The sequence below is a fragment of the Asparagus officinalis genome, chromosome 4 (genome assembly GCF_001876935.1).
Source record: "Asparagus officinalis chromosome 4, Aspof.V1, whole genome shotgun sequence".
Classification (NCBI taxonomy): Eukaryota; Viridiplantae; Streptophyta; class Magnoliopsida; order Asparagales; family Asparagaceae; genus Asparagus; species Asparagus officinalis.
The window spans coordinates 137,953,772-137,978,596 of NC_033797.1; the positions used below are offsets into that span (position 1 = coordinate 137,953,772).

The following is a 24,825-nucleotide window of genomic DNA, read 5'->3' on the forward strand; positions in this document are numbered from 1 at the left end:
AACCACTCTCGTAATAAAATGTCATATGGATTTGACGGAGTATTTTATTAAATTTAACCTTCGACTCCGGTCACCGTCCTCTTCAAGCTTACACCAAATAAAAACATTTATTTTTTAAAACTAAAATTATTACCATTCCAAAACAACAATCTCCTTCTCCATGAACTATTTTTCATAAGAGAACTACGGGAAAATTCGTGACTTTTGAATGGGGATGATCGAAATGTGGGTGAAATAGTGCTGAGCGAGGGGCTAGTATCAATCTCATCGAGGGACTAATACAAGAGCATAAAATCTCTAAGGGACTTAATAGGCAAAAGCCTAATTAGTTTGCTACTTCTATTTAGCGTACGCAACTTCCTCTTCGTCGCTAATTTCGTCGATTCTTTTCCCCTCCTCCTCGCTGGATCTTCTGTGTTCTCTCTTCCCATGGCCTCCTACTCGGCCTCTCTCCCCGCTCCAGGTAAACCCAACCCTCCTAAAAATTTCGTTCCCAAAATGCCCCTGCCTTCTTCCTCTCAGTTGTTTTTCCGCCCATTTTGCCCCTCGCCAGAGGCCGTGCAGGTCCTCGTCTCCTCTCTCGCCGACGACTCCCCCCTCGTTCGAGAAGCTTCGCTCGCCTCTCTCAGAGAAATCGCCCCCCTGTGATGATCTCTTGAAACCCTAGCTTTCTATAGTTTGATCGATTTTGGGATGAGGTATTGATGTTTTTGTGTTTCTTCTTTTCGCAGAAACCCTCTTTTGGTTCTTGATTGCTGCTCTTCAGGCTCGAGGGGAGGGCGCCGGGTAATTACTTTATTTTAATTATCTTGTTTTTTGTAAATTATTAGAAGAAATTTCTTTCATTTATACACATTATCATCATCATCATCATTATTATTAAGAAAACCACTCTACTGTTAAGTTCAATGCCACATAGTTTCACCTTTTCTTTAAGGTCTTGTTTGGTTGCATTCCTTATTTTCAATGCCACATAGTTTTTCACCTTTGCTTATTTTTCTTATTAGAAGAAATTTCTTTCATTTATACACATTATTATTATTATTATTAATAATAAGAAAATCACTCTACTGTTAAGTTCAATGCCACATAGTTTCACCTTTTCTTTAAGGTCCTGTTTGGTTGCTTTCCTTATTTTCCAAAAACGGTTTTCCTTTACTTTTTTGTGTTTCCTTCACTTTCATGAAAATTGTTTCTTGTGTTTGTTTTGTCAAAAGACGTGGGATAAAAGTAACTTCCACCACTTTCCTTAGTTTGGTTCAATTTAAAAAAGATGAAAGTAGTTGATGTGTGAATAGATTTCCTCATTTTCTAGTGTTCGGTTCAAACTACAAAAAGAACAAACCATGGTTGTGATCACCATGATGTGCTTACTACCCATATAGGATAAAATTATTGCCAACATAAATTAAAGGGTGAACATACCCACTATTTGAGTGACTAGTTTTAAAATATAAACATTTGAGGGAGGAATTCAAAATCTTTAAAGATTTGAGGGACTAAATTTAAGTTGAAGATAGTAATTTGCAGTTTGAAGATTTGAGGACTAATTTTAAAATATGAACATTTAATGGATTAATTTCAAAATCTCTAGAGACTTAAGGAGCCAATTTCTGATTTGAGGTAGTAATTCACAAGATGTTTAAAAGTTCAGGGATTAGTTTCAAAATGCTTGCATGGGCCCCAAAGCCTAAACAAAGGCCCACCCACCAATGTTTTAAATATCGGCTTATAATCCAATATTATCCCGAGTTATCGGTTTTGGGAGCTTTCCAATAAGATAAGTTAGAATTTAAATCAGTTATCTTTTTTAGGGTTTATCGGCGATAATGCGGCGATAAAGGTGATTATCGGCCGATATTAGCAGCTCTAAAAATCGGAATTATCGGGCCACACTATTGGGTTGTGATTTTGGGTAATGGGCAGTTTTTGAGTGAATATGAAACCCGACACGACCGTTCTTTACAATAAAACTTAAACTCGATTAAGTAGTCCTAATCCTCTATTCTCTCCCCTCATTTATGCGACTGTGCCCACTGCCCTAATCCTCTGATCTCTGTTTCTCTTTGGACTCCGTCGACCTTGACGCTCGCCTCCGCCGACTTTAACGCTCGCCTCCGCTCCTCTTCGGACTCCGTTGACCTCAACGCTATCAACTTCGACCAATCGACGCTGCTCTCTCATCAACATTAACTTCATCGACTTGACGACTTCGACTGATGTTGTGCTCTCTCCATCGACGCCATCATCAACTAATCTGATTGACTTGACGACATTGAACGACGCTGAGGTCTCCATCGATGTCGAGCTATTTCCATCGACGTCATCATCAACTGTGACTTCGAAAGTTTGACTTGGACTCTCCATCAACGCCACGCCCTCAACACAACTTCTGAAGTTGTAGCAACAAATAATATTCACCATTCAGTTGGTTTTTTCTCTAGTTATTTAGTGAAGGTTGAGAGAATGAAAGCGGAGAGTATGGTTAGATTACAATTTGGGGCATTATATTATATATACACATCATACGGTATATCACTCCGATAAATACTACTTATGCCCGATATATCCCCGATTTTCGTTATCCGATAAGGATTTTGGTTGTTCGATAAATCCCCGATAACCGATATTTAAAACCTTACCACCCACTTCCGTTGTTGGTCTAAACAAAGGTCGGCCCACTTCCATTCCCCCTTTAATTTCTTCCCCCTTGTTCTAGGGTTTTTCGCGTTCTAATTTTTCAGAGAGAGAGAGAGAGAGAGCCATGGAGGTGGGAGAATGAGTAATCTTTCTCCTCTTTCTCTCTTTGGTCATGGGCAGCTACGCTGAATTTTTTATTCAATTTTAACCCAATCTTTGGCAAAATCAGGCTTTTTGAGAAGGAAAGAGGCTTTCCTCTAAAACTGATGTGGCATTCATTTTTTCCCTCACTTTCCGTTTTCTTTTTTGGCATTCCAAACATCAAAAAATAAAGTAAAAAGGCAATTTTTCCCTTTGTGAGTTTTTTTGGTCTTTTCTTCACATTTTTAACCAACGAAATAGGCCTTAAATTGACATTTTTGACATCCCAAAGCCTAAATTTGTTCCTCATTTTCCATACAGGGCCTGTTTGGTTGGTTAATAATGTGAATAAAAGCCCAAAAAGAAAACTGACAAATGGGAATTGCTATTTTTCTTTATTTTTTGATGTTTGGTATGTAAAAAGAAAACAGAAAGTGGGGGAAAAATGAATGCCATATCAATTTTGGAGGAAAGCATCTTTCCTTCTCAAAAAGTCTGATTTTGTCAGTAAACAGGTTAAAATTGAATTAAAAAATTCACTCGTACCTGCCCATGATCACAGAGAGAAAGAGGGGGAAAACCCTAGAACAAGGGGGGAAAGAAACTATAGAAGGGGGAATGGAAGTGGGTGGGCCTTTGTTTGGGCTTTGGGTCCCATGCAAGCATTTTGAAATTAATCCCTCCACTTTTAAACATCTTGCGAATTACTACCTCAAATCAGAAATTGGTTCCTTAAATCCTTAAAGATTTTAAAATTAATCCATTAAATGTTCATATTTTAAAATTAGTCCCTCAAATATTTAAACATCTTGCAAATTACTATCTTCAATTTAAATTTAGTCCCTCAAATCTTTAAAGATTATGAATTCCTCCCTCAAATGTTCATATTTTGAAATAAGTCCCTCAAATAGTGGGTATGTTCATCTCTTAATTTATGTTGACAATAATTTTGTCCTATATGGGTGGTAAGCAATAAGCACATCATGGTTATCACAACGTGGTGATCACAACCATGGTTTCTTCTTTTTTTAGTTTGAACCAAACACTAGAAAATGTGGGAATCTATTCACGCATCAACTACTTTCTTCTTTTTTCAAATTGGACCAAACTAAGGAAAGTGGTGGAAATTACTTTTACCCTATGTTTTTTGGTGAAACAAACACAAGAAATACATTCCATGAATGTGAAGGAAACACAAAAAAGTAAAAGAAAACCGTTGTTGGAAAATAAGGAAAGCAACCAAACAAGCCCAAACTCAGAAAACTTGAAATAACTGAAACTAGCAAGACAATTGTTTCTCATTCACATTTCTGTGTTGATATTTCTAAACAAAATTAAAGTCTTTTTTTGTTGCACTCTGGGATATCAGATTGTCAAATTAGAACTTAAGAATATCAAAGTTAAAAGCGGGCGCAACTTTGGTATAATAAAGTGCGAGTAAGCTTTACAAAAATCATTAGTTTTTTAAATAGATTTAGGGTGGACTTATTAATGCATGTGGGAGGCTGAAATTTGAATTCCGCAACTACTCTTAATTTAATTAATATCTTCATTATTGTCTATAATAACCCAAGGTTTTAAATATCGGTTATCGGGGATTTATCGGACGGCCAAAATTCTTATCGGATAGCGGAAATCGGGGATATATCGGGGATAAGTAGTATTTATCGGAGTGATATACTAAATGATGTGTATATATAATATAACAATTAAAAAATATAATCTAATCATGCTTAATGAAATATAAACATACCAAAATGTAAATCATCATGTTTAGAATCATTAACTAACTGTAGAAAGCGAAACTTGCATCATAGCCTTGAAAAAATATAATGTTAGTCCAAATTGGCCGATAATCCCGATAAAAAAGTCTTACTTATCGGCCGATAAGTGCCGATAACGCCGATAAATCGCCGATAAACCTAGAAAAACGATAATCGATTAAAAATCCAATTTATCCTAGCAGAGAGGTCCCAAATCCGATAACTCGGCCGATAATATCGATTATCGGCCGATATTTAAAACAGTGTAATAACCTAAACAATTCATACACTATTATGAACAGATGAGTCATGAGAGGGTTTTTTGTGGAACTTATTAGGTGAGAGGTTTTTTGGAGTTTGTAATGACCTATTTTAAACCACAGAATTGGTTTTGAGTTTGTTATTCTGGTCGAATTGGTTTGCAGAGATTTGGGAATATGGCCGGAGTTTTTCTTGTTATGGCATCTGCTGTTCGAGCGATCGACCATGATGATGTGGATCCCGCTTACATGACCAAGCTAGCCAAGATCGCTACTGCAGAGATGATCACCTCGAAGGCATGCAAATTTTTTAAAATCTTATTTTTGTTTTCCCCTATTTGTTTATTTTAGTGGGAGTTGTGTGATTGATGTGTGCAATTGTGATGTAGGAGTTTAATGCTGATTGGCAAAAGGCGGCGGCTACTCTACTAGTTTCAATAGGAGCCCATGTCCCTGACCTGGTGAGCTTTGGTGATCACTACATTAATTGTGCACTAAAAGAAGACTAATCATTGAATTAGTGCACTAATATTTAAGCCCATTGTCAGGTGCAAAGCCACATATACATGAGGTTAGGCTAGGCAGTGCAAAGCCACATATACATGAGGTTACGCACGTGCCTATCATAAACTAAGTTGAGAAGGATTCCTTGTGGGTTAAGTTGGTTTAAAGATTATACATAATCTATTGTGTGCCCAGTTTTGTTTAGTGTCCACCCAAAAAGCTTTTATCCGTAAACAACTAAACTTGTGGTGCCCATTTCACTTCAATAAACTCCTTGCCATTCAAAATTTAGAAGATGAAAACAACTCAGTTACCTTGATAGAGTACCTGCCATCTGACTATTAAAATTGATGAAGGAAAAGAAATAGAAAAACTTGTTAAAGCACATTATATTTTCATTCAGTGCACAAGCTAGAGAAACATCCTGAATCTGCCCCTACGTCCCTGTATTACACATCCAGGGGTGGGCAACTCTTAGGTACAAATTAATGCAACATATGGGGACCACTGAATATTTTCTCTCTTTTGAGCATTTGCTATGGGAACTTCAGGTTTCGAGATTGATTCTGTTTAGATATTGATTGTTGATTCTGAAGTTTTAATGCATTTATTAGCATTTTATTGCACGATTTTCCATGTTTTGGTGCACCATGGTGTAGATTCCTTTGCTTTCTTATATTACTTCTACATACTGAACTTGTTACACTAGGAGAACTCACTTGTAAAAGCCAGCAAACTGTGAGGAGGGAGAGAGCCCAAATATCTATCCATAATAAACCATATGTAAACTAGTTATGTTTTTGGTGCACCATGAGGCAGATTCTTTTGCTCTCTTCGTCAAGCTGTTTCTAAGTCTTCGTCTGGCGTTATTTTGGTATTGAATTTTTCAAGAGATGAAACAGCTTGGTCCCATTATAAGGAAAGTGAAGGATGTGAATTCTTGCAAATCTTATTGAACAGCATAATGGAAGAAATTATTACGAATACATTTAAATAAGCTGATAAGTGTAGTTGAAAATAAAGATAGTTGATTATTCTGCTAAAAATAAACAATATGTGCCTATTTATCTGTTCTTTTGGTCTGGCCTGCCTTTGCATATTGGCTCAGCTGAATGGGTACTCCATTTTTTTTTTCCAACTGTGAAGAAGCCTATTATCCATAATCATGTTTGGCTCTATTTCCTGCATGATCCTGTAATGAGTGTCCACCAAGTCAGTATTGGAATTTACAGTAAAGTGTTTAAGGTGGCCAAGGAGTGTGTTCAGGGAGTCACCATTGGAGTTAAATTAGTAGACTATGAATCTCTTGCCAATTGAGTTGACTGTTAGGACCTACCTCTTGGTATCGGTTAAACAATGCACATTTGGATGGTGTTTCTACTGCAGAAGGTGGATTTTTATTTGTTATTTATTCATCCTTAATTCTTGTTGCTGTTTCCTGGCTTTGGAAATATTCTCGAGCTTCACTCTTGTTTTGCAAATATTTCTTGCACCAAAAAAAAAAAATTTCATAGTTTGTTAGGTTCTGCCTTATGTTAGTCAAGTTTGGGATATGTCTTTGTGTGAAATTCTCACAAACCTTATCTTTTTGGCCATATGATTATAGATGATGGAAGAAATTTTTCTTCACCTATCTGGACCTAATCCATCTCTACCTGCCATGATTCACATACTTGCGGAATTTGCTTCTGTTGAAGGTTAAGCATTACTTTCTATATTTGTATTTTTCCCACTGTGCTAGTTTGATGGACAAACTTGGAATTACCATTTTATTTTGTCAATTGAAGCCTTGCAGTTTGCTCCACATTTGAAAGACATCCTTTTACGAGTCCTGCCCATTATTGGAAACGTACAGGATATCCAACGACCAATTTTTTCAAATGGTATGATCGGCTTTGCAATCATCTTCTGAATGTGAATCTGTATCTTGACCAACTCTACTGAAACTTTTTAATATTATCTTGATTTTGGTTGAGACCATAAGGTTGTAGGAAATTCTTTACCTTGGTATATCGTTTTTTCTTTTGATCTAATTTTCTTTTGTGTTTGATATAATTTTCATCCAGCGTTCAAATGTTGGTGTCAGGCTGTTTGGCAATATCTTGGTGAATTTCCTTCTGCTCAATTCCTTGATAGTGATGTAATGTGAGTTGCATGATTCATTATTACTTTTTGCATTATGATGTCAGTTTCTGAGAAGCTTCTTTCATATTGACGATGATACTTATGTTCACACAGGTCATTTTTGAATTCTGTTTTCGAACTTCTTTTGAGAGTCTGGGCAAGTTCACGAGATTTGAAGGTGCATATAATCTATTCTTGTTAATGTTAATTCTATAGCACACATTTCTTTTATGCTAATGCAATCACTGCATCATCGTCTGCTTTGCTGTTTACTAATTGTTAGCAAGATGACCTTGTTGTTGTTTGCTATGAAGAGCTAGTATATTGCAATTGTTCACTATATACACACTAATCTGATGTTGTTCAACATATAACTGAATCAAGAAATAGATACACAGTTTATTTGTGATGAGTTTAAAGAATCTCAGATCAGCTGCGGCAGTCTATCAACCCATTCTTCCACTCTTTAGGTATGCTTCCCCCTTCTGTATGGTGCCTTTCGACATTCTATCTACCCACTTCTAAACTCAGAGCGATCAGTCTCATCGATCACCTGCTTCGGTACCAAATTGTCAGGTGCCATGCCCTGATTGCATCTGCTTCCTACTTGTGGAGTTGAGCTAATTGGTCTTCGGTCAGAACCAGTTCAAGATTCAACCCCATTTCGTAAGACAGCTTCTAGGTGCTTTCCAAAAGAAGAGATATCCTCCAACTGTTTGTAGAAATTGCTGCAATGAACTTTCTTTACTTTGGAGGTTACTTTGGAGGTGATAAAAATTCGAGATGAACACATGCTGTGGACTAAATTTGCTCTATTAGGTGTTACTTCTTTTGGATGAAAGTAAGATAAATTTTTTTTGGGTGGTTAGGTTGACCTTATATGTGGCAGCCTCTGGTTTTTATATTGAGGGAACATACATGAAAGATCTTGTTTTTAAGTTTTGACATTTGTAGACAAGGAATTGTGATTGACCTATTGAAATAGAGGTAGCGAATGAGAAAATCTGATTTTGACTCTTATTTATGGTGGAGAGTACATATTCAACACCATGTGATACATTGTATCTAGAGACATTATAACTGCACCATGCAGTACACTGTACGTTATATCTAGACGCATGTCAACTCCACTTGTCATTTGCATGTGTCCTCTTAAGGATTTGAATAAACTGAATCCTTCGGCTTGATTAGAACAGAGAAGGAAAAAGTTAGAAAAAGGTTTTCAACACGTCCCGGGAAAGCCTGTTGGCGCGATGTAAGCCGTGGGACCCACTGATTGTAGCGCGTTATGTAGTTGAAACCGTTGCTAAAATTGACTAGCTGAAACTACACTTGTGTCCATATAAAAATCACTATAAATGCTCACTAATTAGTTGATATGAGACAGTTTGGGGGTATCACAATCATCCCACCTTAAATGTTCTCATCGTGACTTGACAATTGGTCTGTCCCAATGTCACCACCAGGCGACGTCGACGTGGACTCTAGTAGTGACTCCTACGGGTTCTAAGGTGGCTCTCACCCCACCTACGCGGTGTAGCAGTTAGTCCTGCATAACATTTAACTCCACACTTTCAGCTAGCTACCTGCTTGGGTACTGTTAGAAAAAGATAGTATTAGTTTAGTCCCACATTGCTTGTGAGACTAACTTGTAATTAATCTATCTCTATAAATTAAGTATAGAGTGAGGGGATAACTTTCCAATAATCTCTTTTCTCTTCAAACTTTAACATGGTATCAGAGCCTCCTAAACCCAAAACCCTAACCCTAATTCCCGCCGCCACTTGTTCTAACCCTAACACTAATTCTCGAAACCCTAGCTGTAAACCCAAACCCCTACCCCTAATTCCCGCCGCCACTTGTTCTAACCCTAACACTAATTCTCGAAACCCTAGCTGCCTCCTCTTCTCTCTTGAAACCCTAGCCGCCTCTTCTCTCTTCGCCTCCTCTCCTCTCTCTCGAAATCCTAGCTGCCAAAGATCAAATCCGTCGCTGTTTGCTTCGTCCGCCACCGCAGTCACTTGCTTTGGTCGTTGTCACTTGCTTCTTTGACAACTTGGATATCTTACCTTGCTCGGTGTTTCCTCGAGTTCAAACTTGGATTTGATCTTGAGAAGAGTGTTTATGTTACTTTGCTAAGATATTCACTTCAGTTCTTGTTTCCACAATCGAAACATCAATGTCCAAACCTCCTTCACGTCCGACTCGGATCGTTGAATCGGTGGTCCACGGAGGAAACTCTAGATCCAGATCCACTTCACCGATCCGATCTTCCTCGATAACTCCCGCCGTCGTTGATGATCGCCGCTGTCATGTCCCTTTGTTTTCAGATCTGACTTAGATCTACGAATTGTTCTCTAAAAAAAATTAGGTTCTTAAATTTTAACTTTCGGGTATCATGTTAATCTTCGGACTCTTGCATTTTAACCTTCGGGTTCTTGTATGATAACCTTCAGGTTCTTGCATTGTTAACCTTCGGGTTCTTGGACTTGTTCAACTTGTAGAGGGTATTGTCTTGATCTCTACTCGTCTGTTTCATGATGACCGGATCTGAGGAACTCAAGAATTCTAAGTTAACGGTCCAGGCGAAAGTTTCAGAGATATTTTATGGTAGAATCAATGATTGGAAACTTGATGGAATTAACTATTTGTAGTGGAAGCGTGTTATTGAAATCTATGTGGCCGACCGAGGCAAAACTGGTTATTTGTTGACGGACCCTCTTACTCCGACACCGTTGTCTTGAACATTAGATGATAGTGTCCTCTTACATCAGATTTTTAATACTATGGAGCCTAAAATTCAGGATTTAGTCCTTTATTGTATGACAGTGAAGGAATTTTGGTGTTTCTTACAAGATCTTTATGGGGGTAGCAGTAATATTAATCGAGCATACGAAGTTATTCAAGAGCTGTTTCGTAAGAAACATGATGGTAAAACCCATGGATGATCATTATGACGAGTTCAATCGTCTAGCTGAGAAACTTCGTCAGTTTTTTCCTATTATTGGGGATGTAAAACAGATATACAACCAATGGAACAAACTTATGGTACTCAACTATTTGGGTACCCTAGATTCCATTTACTAATTACTCCTCTGCTCGACCACAAATCATGGGGAGTTCCGCCATTGGTTCTCTGGTTGAGACTTATCACTTTTTGAAGAACGTTGTTCCTGTACAGCCACTTACATTCACTGCGGATTGCTCTGCGTTTGTCACTCAGAGTTGACAGTCTTATGGACGAGAGGATCATACTGGTGGTCCTGGAAGAGATAAAAACAACTTTGAAAGGAGAGGAGGTTATCACACTGGTCGTTCTGTGGGCCGAGGTGGTCAATGAGGTGGCCGTGGAGGTCCATTTCAAGGCAGACATACTAATGACGATGACTCAGTGAAGACTTGTAACTACTGTCACCAATCAGGATATCTCAAATATAATTATTCTGAATTGAAAAAGAAGAAGGCAAGGGTGCTTACATGGCCGCTCAGGACAACTTTACCTCATCTGATAGTGAAAGTCAACTACATTTAGTCTTTCAGGATGCAGAGCTGCAGCGTCAATTTCAGCAATTTTAATTATTCCAACAGTACCAAAGTTCACAACCATCATCCTTCTCTTTATCCACCACTATCATAAGTGCATGTACCTCTTTATCTTTACTTACATCGTCTTCGTCTCATACTTGGATTATATATACAAGTGCCACTGATTATATGACTGGAAATCAAGGTATCCTGTCCTCTTTCTCTCCTACATCTAATTCAGTTATATTAGCTGATGGTTCACGTACACCTGTTCAGGGTATCGGCAACACCAATCTTACACATAGTCTCTCCCTTTCCTTCGTATTCTATCTTCTTAGTTTTTTCTATAACCTTTTATCTATTAGTAAGATTACTAAATTACTAAACTGTACTGTGACATTCTTCCCCACACATTGTGTCTTTCAGGACCTGGTCACGAGGAAAACGATTGGGACGGGACATGAGCAGAACGATCTTTATAAAGTGGAATTAGACGCCAACGAGGAAACGATTGAGACAGGGCATGAGCAGAACGATCATTATAAACTAGACTTGAGCGCCAAACATTTAGCTTGTATTGGAAACTCATCAGCTCTACAATACCATTGTCAGATAGGGCATCCTCTCTCTCTATTCTCAAGCTTCTAAATCCTCAGTTTAAATCTCTTTCCTCTTTAGAGTGTGAGTCGTGTCAACTTGGCAAACACCATCATGTATCTTATTCTAATCGAGTCAATAAGAGGGTTGTAAAGCCATTTAATCTTGTTCATTCTGATGTCTGGGGGCCATGCCCAATAACTTCTAAATTGGGTTCCTGTATTTTATCAGTTTTGTGGATGATCACTCTCGTGTTACTTGAATTTATCTTCTCAAGTCTAGGTCTGAAGTCTTTTCTACATTTAAACTCTTTTATTCTGAAATAGTCAATCAATTCAAGACTTTGATAAATTTTTTTCGATCTGATAATGCAAAGGAATATTTGGATGACAACTTCACTAGTTTCCTTAAACAACATGGAATTCTCCATCAGTCTTCTTGTGTTTACACTCCTCAACAAAGTAGAGTTGCTGAACGAAAGAATAAACATCTCCTTGATATTGCTCGAACATTGCTATTTCATCGTCACGTTCTCAAAGAGTTTTGGGGGAAGCTATCCTAATAGCATATTACTTGATTAATCAAATACCCTCTTCTGTTCTGCAAGATAAAATTCTTTTTAAAGTTTTATGCCCCAACGATGATCTCTTTTCGCTTCCTCCAAAGATTTTTACCTCTCTGTGCTTTGTTCATAATCACAGTCCAAACAAATAAAAGTTTGACTTTCGGTCTATTAAAGGTATTTTTCTTGGCTAGTCCCGAAAATATAAAGGTTACAAGTGTTTCTGTCCATCACTCAATCGTCTTGTGTTATCTGCTGATGTAATATTCCTTGAAGACAAACCTGGTTATTCTAGTTCTCTAACTCCATTATCATCGGATGAGTATGACTATTTAATCCTACAAGAGTTATTGGTTTTTTTGTTAACGGTGGTGGTTCATCCACTGATAATACTATTTGCGCTACTGGCAAAGATTTCGCTCGGTTTAACGATCCAATTCAAGTTTATTTTCGTTGCTCTGCTCCTGCTCTTAAGCCAACGTCGGCCTCAACACTATGTCCTCCGTCAGAAGAATCAGATTCAGTAAGTGCAAATTTACCCTCTTCCGCGGAAGATCTTCCTATTGCACTTCGAAAAGGGACACGAACTTGTACTCAACATCCTATTTCTAACTTTGTCTCTTATGATCACCTCTCCACCTTTCAATCTTTTGTTATTTCCATCGACTCATATTTGGTTTTCAAGAATGTGTTACAAGCCCTGTCTATTCCAGGTTGGAATCAAGCGATGCAAGACGAAATAAGGGCCTTGCGACAGAAGGAGACTTGAGATTTGGTCCCACTTCAATCAGGAAAGCGACCTGTCAGCTGCAAGTGGGTGTACACTGTCAAATTGAATCCTAATGGAACTTTGGCATGCCTAAAAGCCCGACTGGTTGCTAAAGGATATTCGCAGGTGTATGACTTAGATTACTTAGATACATTCTCTCCAGTAGCAAAAATAACATCTGTTCGGATTTTTATCTCATTAGCAGTGGCAAATCACTGGCCACTTCATTAGTTGGACATCAAGAATGTATTTCTTAATGGTATTCTAGATGAGGAGGTTTACATGGAGCAATCACCATGTTTTGTTGCTCAGAGGGAAAATGCGAAGGTGTGTAGGCTGAAGAAATCACTTTATGATCTGAAACAATCTCCGAGAGCCTGGTTTGGACGTTTTGCATCGGTTATTCAGGAATTTGAGTTCTGTCGTGCACAGAAAGATCACTTTGTGATTTCAGAATGGGAAACAAATTCTACTTGTTATCTATGTGGATGACTTTGTGAGACTAACTTGTAACTAATCCATCTCTATAAATAAAGTATAGAGTGAGAGGATAACTCTCCAATAATCTCTTTTCTCTCCAAACTTTAACATGTACCATTTGTCACGCCCCTAATTCGCGAGTCCCGTTCGCGTAATGTAAGCCGTGAGACCGACCGAGTGTAATGCGCTATTTGGCTAAAATCATTGTCAGAATTGACTAGCTGATGCCACACTTGAGCCCATGACTTCATTATATAAGCACTTCAAATACCCACTGATTAGTTGATGTGGGACTAAGTTTGAGGGCATCACAGTTTTGAAGTGTACAAAGATCTTTCTTGCTTCTTGAGATGGGACCTTTGCATTGCACTTCCTACAAGGAATTCTTCCCATATTAAAAATTTGGACCTTCTCGTTTGTTTGGATAACTTTTTGGGGACCCTTACATGCTATTATACTTTGTACTAAGTTGCTATCTTTTCCAGCTTCTTAATGAATGCATTCTGGTTGATGCCTTTTAACGCATATTTGAGTTATATTTTAAGTAATGAATTATTTAGATCTATGACATGGGATGTTCAGTATTTACAATCCAGCAGGAACTGGTTTGCAAGGGTGTAAGTGTAGGGATGATCTTTTCTTTGCTATTTTGAAGTTTGAGCGCTGAATGTGTGGTTGCTTCAAATTCTTTCTGAATGCTTTTTGTGGTCAAAATTTTCGACCATTTCTACTATTTGCGCAGACAACTGTTTTGTGCTTTAAGTATTGCAGCCAAATGCTATTATACTTTGTACTAAGACACTAGAAGTTCCAGTTTCTTAATGATTTGCATTCTGGAGCGTAGAGGAGTGACACTTCATATAATTTGTTGACACCATTTAACTTCTTATTGAACTTATGCTTGAAACAGGTACGACTCTCTTCTGTTGAGGCAATGGGACAAATGGTTGGTCTTATCACCCGCTCACAGTTAAAGGCGGCATTGCCGAGGCTTATTCCAACTATACTGGACCTGTAAGCATGCTTTTTTATGCCCTTGATGAAAATATTTAACTAATCCTTTGTTAATCAGTTATGAAGTTATTTTGATTTGAATAATTGTTTTTTTATTTTGTTTTTCTTTCTTCAGCTATAAAAGAGATCAAGAATGTGCTTATCTAGCCACTCAAAGTCTGCATAACCTTCTAACCGCCTGTTTATTATCAGAAAGTGGGCCTCCTTTACTTGATTTTGAGGTAGTTCTGGATTATTTATTCACATCTTAGCTGTACCAAAGTCCATCGACGGTATATGCTCCTATCTGTATCATTAACATATCAATCATTTATTTTCGTGGAAGAAGTGAAGGTTATTCTTCTCCTCTTGCATTCTCAGATTCATTTCTGAAATCATCCTTTGCATGTTTAATGTTAAATGTTATGCAATGGTTGGAATGAGCTACAATCGTCAGGTTTGCTTTTGTATTGGGAGTCCTGTAACGTGGATATGCATGATCATTTAACTTATTTGGTTGATAAGAAATTTATGGTAATTACCCGAATGTCAAGGAATTACTCGTCACTTGAATACAATACTACTAAGCTATCTAGTTCGATTTCTAAACTTTATTATTTAATTCACTAATGCTGCCTTAACCCTCCAAAAAAAAGTTCTATGTTTCCTGATTACCATACTCTTGTCTACCATGCATAAGAGCTGAATTTGTATAAGAATCCTTTTTTATTCTCTTTTGCATTGGTCTTTCTTAGCCTATTGAACTTTGAAGGTTGTTCTTTGGTTGCATGGCCTAAATTGAGTGCCAAATTAGATTGGCCTTCCTCTTCTTCCAAAATGAAAATGGATGGTGCTCCCACCATCTTATTGGCCTTAGACTGTAGGAAAGCCTCTTACTAACTTTTGTAAGACAACGAACCAAACCCATAGAACTGATTCCAGGTTCATGTCCTGCCAGTTAAACTTAGTTGATTCTGTTGTACTTGGTCTTATGCTCCAGAATGGTCAATTTTGATGGGAAAAGATTTTAGTTTATGGTATTGTTGGTAAGTATAGCATATTAGTCGTATGCTCCAGAATGGTCCATTTTGATGGGAGAAGGTTATAGTTTATGATATTGTTGGTAAGTATAGCATATTGCTTCCTGTCTTGATACTTGTAGACCATCTTGAATTTTGGGCCAGCGCATCCTACCTTTCTGCTGACTACTCCAACCTCCTATGTATGTATTAACTTTTGTTTGTTCTATCTCTGTCGATATTTTGATGTTTTGACTGGTATATGTCTGATTTTATTCGATATCAGTCAATACTTCGAATTCAAAACAGGACTAATACTAGTTGATTAGATCTAAGTCAATTAGAAATCCTCTGATAGTAATTGAATAATTGTAGAAGGGCTCCCACTCAGGATTTAGTCCCGGAAGGAGGTCAAGTAATATGCAAGACATCTTGTTGCATTTATTGTTCTGTGCAACATCAGATGTATAAGTTTATACATTTTGAAAAGTTCCTCAGTCAGCACCGGGCCCGATGTGATGAAAAGTCCTAATCAGTTAGGTAGTTGTCTTAGGTGGTTCTAGGAAATATAGGATTCTTTACCTCTTTTCATATGGAAAGTTCATCCCAGACAAGGGAACTCAGTTTACAATGGGAACTTTAGAGAAGCAATACTTGATGGAGAAAAAGGCTTCATACATTATCCTCCATTTGTTGGCGTGATGGTTGACCCATCCTAGCGGGCAGTTAACAAACAGAAGAGTTTAATTTGAACTGCTAGCATTGATCTTCTCAAGTAAACCAGCAGTCAAACAACAAGCAGCACTATCAAGATAAAGTAAATGGCATTTGCAATGGCAAAAAAACGTTTCATTAATCACACATGGGACACTCGACAAGCAACACCTTTCAGGTTAACGCAAATAACATACACATTTTACATGATTTGGTCAAACATGCAAGCTGACATATTATCTCAGATTCTCAATCACCTGATCACTGCGGCATCTTGTAAAGCTATATTCATGCAATGCATCAATTTACATCACATTGCCCCTTGTCTGTGAATAAGGCAGAAATAGATTAAATGTTACTCCATGCAACATAAGATCTTTGCGTCATGTCTGTGAATAAGGCAGAAATAGATTAAATGTTACTCCATGCAATATAAGATCTTTGCCTCACGTCTGTGAATAAGGCAGAAATAGATTAAATGTTACTCCATGCACTATAAGATCTTTGTAGATAACTTAAGTCACTCTACATCAAATACCACATGTTTCTTACATCAGCTATTGTATTATACATGTTGTTTTGTTAAAAGTTAATGCAAACTTCAGCATTTGTTAAAGAAAGTCTCAGAGCCTAATGTAACTTATTTCTGGTGCTAACTCTACGTTTCTACTCTAGTTAGCATGCGTAAAGGGATAGCCAAACAACTATATATTTGCCTGCAACTCAATGTTGCTTGTCTCCCCCCTACCCCCTGCTTCCGGCGGTCACATTTGTGTGTGCGTATGTATGTGTACCTTCCATGTGTGCATGCATGCATCTGTAGTCCTACCCACCTCAATTATATGTGCAATTGATGTGAAAGATACACATACATGCTCATTCATTCACGCTTATGAGCAAACACACCAAACATATTCTCATACAATAATGTTTCAGGTGAAAAGTGTTCATAGGGTGATCCTTTGGTACTTACCATGAGAGTGGTGTAAGGTCATATAAGCTATTCATTCTGATCGTAAACACGCATTCATATGTATTATTTATAAATGTTTTTGTAATTTTTATTTTATAAATGTATTTTATTACCTCTCCCTTTCAACAGAAGTTCAATTAAGTAGTTGTATGACTAATATATGCATCATATCCCATGCATATCCCTGATAATCACTAGATAAATATCTTCATTCGAACATCTGACTTTGTCACTTGTTTAGTTGCTAGTGTTCTACCTTTGCTGCTTTTCAATTCACAATTTAATCATTTTATGAAAATGGCAATGTTGTATGCTAGTCAAATGATGTTGAGTATTGATGTTACAGTATTCATAGAATGATTCATATACTTTTGTGTTTTTAGTTGTTTATGGACATTTGAGAACAAAAAGTGCTTAATTTTCTTATTCACAGGAACTCACAAGCACTTTAAGTGCTCTACTCCCAGTGGCATTCATTACTAACAGTAACAATGATCATTCAGATTTCTCAATTGGCCTAAAGGTGCCTATTAAATACCAAGTAATTTTCCGTTTACAAGCTTTCTATTAGTTAGTCATTGTTGAATTTCACGTTTGTTTCTGGGTACATTAATTACCTGATTTGCAATTTCTCAAATAAGGACAGATTTATAATTATATATTAATAAAATGTCCATTGAAGATCTTTGATGTTTATCATTCTCTTCATATATTCATTAATTAGTATGGTAAGCATATGTAGGTGCCTTGGATGAAGGGGAGTTAGTGTGCTATGGAAGTGCTTGAGGAGCTTCCCTCTTGAATTTCCTGGCAAGAACATGAAAGTTCTCTGAATGATAGGGGCACAGCAAGTCCATGACTAATGAGGGATTAGATAGTGACTTGATTACTATGGATGAAACGTGGTTTCGGACTTGCACCAGCCAGTTCATTTCTATGATGTTAAAATTAGTAAAATCAGAAGTAGCTGAGGAATCTTATATCTATACATGGAATCATATGTTTTTTAACCTATGTGCAGTTTGTTAACTGGAAGTGCCATATTTTTGGAGTATTGTTTATTATTTTCCTATTCTCACATATGCCATACTCCTGATTTAGAATCCTCCACCTGCATTCCAAATTTAGATCTCAATCAAGTTTGTTACAGAGATTTTACATAGGAGAGTCATGTAACATCTAGGATGGGAGTTATTTGCCTAGACTTTTCTGACTTGCTTCATTTCTTGTATCTTTGTGATGCCAGGATTTTTTAGTCTGTCTGTGTCGCAAGTTTTGTCATTTATTGCACTGAGTGTGTTAGTTTTTCTTAGAAGTCAACCAAGTGATATTTTTCAGCCCCCTTTAGCGAGTTTATTTTCAGCTTTAGATATTCACATCTTCTGCTGATAGCTTCTGGTCTGTATAGTATGTGACATGGATTCCGTACTAATACTCTTCTCTACCACTATTTCTGCATTGCGGTTTAGCAGGCAGGCTAGTTGGGGCAAGTTTTAACTTTTAAGGCTTTGTAGTGTTCTTTGATTTTTGAGCATGAAGGTATCCAGTAGATTTTATCGTATTTGTTACGTTTATAAATTTTTATTCTTTCCTTTACAGACTTATAATGAAATCCAACATTGCTGTTTGGTAATTGGTTCAGTATACCCTGAAGATCTCTATGTCTTCCTTCTGAATGTGAGTTATTTCACAATTTTTATATGTTAATTATTATTTTACATGATATCAGATCCATAAATATCTATTGTTTTGTGAATGTACACTTCCACATCATCTTGTATTTTCAAACACTGGGAAGAGCATGGGTTTAAGCGAATTCATCTCTTATTTGGTGTTCTATGTGCAGAGGTGCCAGACAAAAGACGAGCCTTCAATCATTGGAGCATTATGCATCTTAAAGCATCTGCTTCCTAGGTTCTAACTTAACCCTAATCTCACCCGTGCTGCTGGCAGTTTTAATCCTAAACCTTAATGCTTTATACTTCAAGGTTATTGGAAGCCTGGCATGGCAAAAGGATGCTACTTGTTGAAGTTGTGCAGTCTCTGTTAGACGAGCAGAGCTTGGGTATTCGGAAGGCACTTGCGGAGGTGACCCTTGTTATATATATATATATATATATGAGAAATATGGAAAAACTTGGTACCAAGTTCTTGCATTGAACTTGGTAGTGAGGTGGCCAAATCACCCCCCTACATCACACCTTGAAAATGGAGCCTCTTTTTATAAGTAGGTGAATAGTGATTGAGTCTCTCTCTTCAAGGTGTGATGTAGGATGGAGATTTGGTCACCTCACTACCAAGTTCAATAGAGAAACTTGGTACCAAGTTTCTCTATATTTCTCATATATATATACATATATTATAATATAAATAATATATATATTAATATATATATATAATATATATATATAATATTATATCAAAATTATGATACGAACCTATACAAGTTTTCTTCATTGAACTTGTAGTGATGGCAAAATCTCATCCCCTACTATCATGTCCTCGAAGAGAGACTCAATCTACTATTACCTACTCCATTAAAAGAGCTCCATCTTCGCAGGCATGAGTAGGTGAGTTAGCCACCTTCACTACATAAGTCAATGAAAAACTCTGTACCAAGCTCTCATATCTCCCTCTCTCTCTTCGTACAGTATATTATATATATATATATATATATATAATATATATATATATATATATAATATATATATTATATATATTATACTATAATATATATATATATATATATATATAGACACACAGACACGCGCACATGCACGCAGGCATGCGCACACACGGTATTAAGCATCAAATTTGGTGCTTGGTAGTGGTATGACCACTTCTCATCCGCTCATTTAATGAGTAAGTAATCCACTCTTTTAATGGGTAAGTATTCAAGTGGGGATCATTTTTAAATGAATACCTTTCTTTGTGTGGATGAGAAGCATCCTCGTCATTACCGTGCATCAACTTTGTGCTTGGTACCAAGTTTACTCATTTTTCGCACACATGCACAATCATATATATATATATATAAAGTTATATTCAATCACTCTATTGATGCTAGTGATATTTCTGTTACAGTTACTTGTTGTTATGGCTTCACATTGTTACTTCACTGGCCCTTCAGCAGAGTTGTTTGTTGAATTTTTTGTGCGTCATTCTGCCATATCTGACAATGAAGTGAAAGGTTTCAAGACATCAAAGGAATTTATGAGGAAAAGTGGGCCTCAATTTAAGAAAGAGGTACTTGATTGTTTTTGTCATTTTGTATAATTCTAGCAGACTGGTTACTTCGCTAAAATATACTATACGGAGTGCATTTTCTCATCAGGTGATGCTAGGGCCAGTTTCTCTTGAAGAGTTGAGGGCAATCTGTGATAAAGGACTACTTTTATTGGCTATTACAATCCCTGAAATGGAGGTACAGACATCATCAATTGGTTGAGAAATTTTTTTTAAAGGTGATAATTTTCAAGCTAAATGGCACTTAAAAACTTATAGTTTCACTACCTTGGCACTTATTTACCATCCGTGTATTTCGTAGCATTTATATACCCTATGTTGGTCAAAATTGTCATCTTAATACCCTATGTTTTGCAAACATAAAGATTATTCTTTCAAAGTTTTGTATAACCTTTATATGCTAATATTATAACTTTCTATCTATTAAGTTTGTTGAATTCATTGTTAAGTCTTTCCAAATTTTATTTTTGAAATAGAATTATGATACACCTAAATCAGAATTTGGGTAGTTAATAGTAATTTAACAATATTAATGGTTAAAAAGCTCTAAAATTAATGTATGAATGTTATATGATAACTTTCAAATGAAAATTTTTACGTTTGCAAAACGTAGGGTGTTAACATGCAATTTTGACCAACTAAGGGTATGTAAGTGCTAAAGGAGTGAAACTATAAGGTATCTAAGTACTATTTAGCCTAATTTTATGCTGAAGTTTTGTTGTCATTAACACATCAGAAATTTTAATATTTTAACTGTATTTGTTATTGATGGCCTGTCTTTAAGTTAGATTCTAGACTCTTCCAGCTGGTCTTTTAATCCTTCAATCTTCTTACAGCATATCCTCTGGCCATTTATCTTAAAGATGATTATTCCCAAGGAGTATACTGGTGCAGTTGCAGTGGTAAGCTTGCCTTCTTGCTGATACTTAGAATTGATTGTGCGTTCAAGAGCTCTTGAGTCTATTTTCCTTTCTTCACGGCTAGAATTTTTAGGACTCGAGTTGGTCTTTGATGATTTGTCAGTTAATGGAAGAATTTACAAAATATGAGGGGGTTGTAGAGCCTGATCTCATGACATGGACACCCTATAAAGTGCTACGTGGTATGATAGGAAACTTAAAATGAAACCCGAAGAAAGAAAATATGGGACAGCTACTTAATTCTAAGCGAGGATGCTGATTCTTTCAGGTTTCTTGATCAGCACTCTAATGTAAAGTCATATATAATCTTGTCAAACATAGAAATTTCGTTCCTCAAGAATAACAACAGAGAATAACTTTGTGTGCTCACGCTTGAAAGATTACAAGATTAACCTAAATTATGATCCCTTGAATCTGGATGCACATATCTATTTCCATATTTCCTTAAAAAAGAATAGGATTCCAAACCCTTATGATCTCTAAAGATGGAGGTTACTGGACATTGTTCCATAAATGAAATACGTGGATGATGGACGAACCCAAAGCAAGGCATAGGCACTGTTATCAAAGGTGCTTGTCTCACTGCGCCTCATGTGTCCTACGATGCAGGGCAATGAAAAAGCGCCCGCAACAGTGCGGCAACATCTTTTATGCCTCGCAAGCAATCTGCACTTTGCGTAGGGCGCATGCAAGGTATAGCCTTGTATGTTTTTGTTCTTTAACATTTCAATCGCGTCTTTATATTTGATAATCCATATTCCAAGAGAAAAAAGTATACCTCATTTATTATTTGATTTCATTTCGATATTAGTCTTGATTTGCCTTTTGATTTGGAAAAGTTCGAGCTAGGCTACTATGTTGTGTGTTAGCATTATGAATTTAGACCTTATTTAGTGATTTAGTAGTAGATATTATCTATCATGACATACTTTTTATGTGAATATATATAAGCATGTTCTTTTGTGCTTCATTACTTATCTTGAAAAAGTATGTGTGCAATTTGCGCCTCACTTCACTGGGCCGCGCACATCGCATTGCGCCTTGCGTACATGCGCGTAAAGAGACTTTGTTGCTCCTCATTGCACCTTGCGCATTAATAACAGTGTGCATAGGCACAACACAGATCTTGAGCCCCTTTTTACTGTCCGTATTAAGAATGAGATTCCGTATTGATTCTTAGCATCCACTAAGAATAAAAAAGCAGTTGCATCTGCTTAGTTATCTATATTAATCGAATTTAATTCACTCCAATCATGATCTCCATCTACTGTGACAAAATTTGATTCACTCCAATCATGATTTCCTGCTGCTATAATAGATCCTTGAAGATCGCAACTATGAGCTGGAATTTGTTGCCATTATTGTTGTAGACTAGTTTCAGGCTCATGCGCTCATGCGATGTGCAGAATTGTTACATTGAGCTTGTAATTTTTTTCAATATGAACATGCACCACAAATTTATAAAATTTTATGTAAAAAAGAAATCACAATCCTGAAAATAATATACGAGCGCATAATAGTTGGTCTTTAGCAAAATAACCACTCTCAAAGACTACAGTTTATAAGCAGAAGATAAAAGAATCAATGAATCATAAAACTAAGTATACTGTTTTAAAAAGTGCGTAGCTGGCCCTCCAACCGCCTAGTTTTGGCATGAGCAGCTAAGCTAGGCGCCACTTAGGGTTGAGCGGCCCGCTTAGGCGGGTCACCTAGATTTTGAAGCAATTTTTTTTTAAAAAATTAAGTCTTAACTGGCCTAACCCAACGCACTTCATTCAAATTAAAAAAAAGGTTTTAAGCAAAAACGCGATCCATAAACCCAAACTCGACCTGTTTACAACCCAAATCAGAACTCTATTGGTTGATCTTTTTCTCTTTCTCTTTTCCTTCGATATTTTCCCCAAACCAAAACCCTAAATCACTGTCGCCTCCTCTTCTTTGATCATCACCGCCGCCTCTTCGCCAATCATCACCACCTCCACCTCTTCTCTGATCGTCACCGTTGCCTCCTCTTTCTCTATTCTTTGAGTTCTTTCGAGCTCTTCTCGACTGACCTCCTTCGGTGGATCCTCTACGCTCGACGCTCCTCTCCCACCTTCAACACTGCCAGACCTGCCACCTCCTTTAACTCAGAGCCCTCCGATCACCGCCTCAACCACCTCATCTTTCTCTTCAAGCCATCTTTTCGATTTTTTATTGCTATTTATTTTTATTTAATTCATTTTTAATTATTTTAATTAAATAATTAAAATAGGCAAAGGCCTAGGGGTTACCTAGACACTAGGCCTTGGTTCAAACACCTAGTTTGCTAGCACTTTCTGTAACATTGGTAAAGCATATGAAAACCCTTAAATAGCAAATATACTGCAATAACGAGTTGCTATAGGAATATTGGAAAAGAATAAAATGGGAAAAATATTTGTCAAATTATAATATTTCAACTCTTAATGTGACAATATTGTAACATTATAACTGTGCATTGCATGGGTAACATAATCAGACAACGTGCTCCAACAAAAAAAAATATTATAAGACATTATAAGTAAAATTAATACTAGAACCATGAATATACTAATACATATAATCTTGGCATGGGTATATATTAAAGCGGAATATACACAGTAAAATATAATAATTAGTATTTTTATTCAACTTAAGTACACATTCGTGAACTACATTAGTTCTAATCTTTCATAAGATTGCCATAGTAAATGTATAATTTATTGAAGTAGCAATAATAATAAACTAATATTGGTAATAATTGTTCCAAGAGTAACACATTTAGGAATGCAATCAATTAAGATTATTCATGCTTAAACACCCAACATGCTGTTGTCATCACCTAATGCTAATATAATTCCATTTATCACTTGATAAGTCACAATTTGTCAATATAAATTTATGACAACCTTAACCTCAACGTCAATGCAAACAATCATCCAATCTGTCAAAAATAACTTGCTAAAATTCAAAATTCAAATTTTTTACATGGTTACCATTTAATATTAAGATTTATTGATTTCCATCATAACATGTATATCAACTAGGATAAATGATAATTGTCTCTTCCTAAATTGTATTGTAAGTTGGCTAACATAGGGTTCATCGAGACTATATGATATATAATTAAAAGGGAAAATCTTCTTTTAACCCAAAGTTTTACTCCAACTTATTTTTAAACCCATCTTCTTTCATTATGATCCATATACCCAAAATACAACACCCACTTATTTATAAACCCAAAGTATCACTTATTTATAAACCCAAAGTATCAAATACACCATATTTCTGGTGCTCCTCCCACTCAAAAAAACCCTAAAACACTCAAAAACACTCGACTACTGACGCATCGTGTTTATTGGCCGATTATCCACCGCGTCGGGCCGTCCTCGTTGAATTTCGAAGCTTCATGCAAAGTATAGCACTTTACGGGAAAGTATAGCACCTTATGGCCAAAGTATAGCACCTTATGATAAAGTATAGCACCTTATGGACAAAGTATAGCACCTTAAGGTCAAAGTATAGCACCTTATGCTCTCTAAAAATTCTGCACATCAAGTTGTCGAGAACCATTTTAGTTTTTTTTTCCCGCAAC

At 36.7% G+C, this 24,825-nt stretch overlaps 1 protein-coding gene across 3 annotated transcripts in view; it reads left to right on the forward strand.

The window, feature by feature from the left end:
- The window catches only part of LOC109839515 (protein SHOOT GRAVITROPISM 6), a 78,651-nt gene continuing 54,159 nt past the window's right edge, over positions 334–24,825 (forward strand). For 2 of the 3 annotated variants that reach the window (XM_020407975.1, XM_020407977.1), the window contains exons 1-18: positions 334–463; positions 554–644; positions 732–786; positions 4,970–5,101; positions 5,194–5,265; positions 6,915–7,005; positions 7,096–7,191; positions 7,375–7,453; positions 7,547–7,610; positions 14,276–14,379; positions 14,495–14,600; positions 17,498–17,605; positions 18,664–18,741; positions 18,911–18,978; positions 19,053–19,152; positions 20,149–20,310; positions 20,399–20,488; positions 21,147–21,212. In XM_020407975.1, the coding sequence (XP_020263564.1) occupies positions 430–463; positions 554–644; positions 732–786; positions 4,970–5,101; positions 5,194–5,265; positions 6,915–7,005; positions 7,096–7,191; positions 7,375–7,453; positions 7,547–7,610; positions 14,276–14,379; positions 14,495–14,600; positions 17,498–17,605; positions 18,664–18,741; positions 18,911–18,978; positions 19,053–19,152; positions 20,149–20,310; positions 20,399–20,488; positions 21,147–21,212 (1,596 nt within the window). In that variant the 5' untranslated portion in view covers positions 334–429. The remainder of the gene's footprint in view (positions 464–553; positions 645–731; positions 787–4,969; positions 5,102–5,193; positions 5,266–6,914; positions 7,006–7,095; positions 7,192–7,374; positions 7,454–7,546; positions 7,611–14,275; positions 14,380–14,494; positions 14,601–17,497; positions 17,606–18,663; positions 18,742–18,910; positions 18,979–19,052; positions 19,153–20,148; positions 20,311–20,398; positions 20,489–21,146; positions 21,213–24,825) is intronic. The other variant, XM_020407976.1, reaches the window with a different exon arrangement.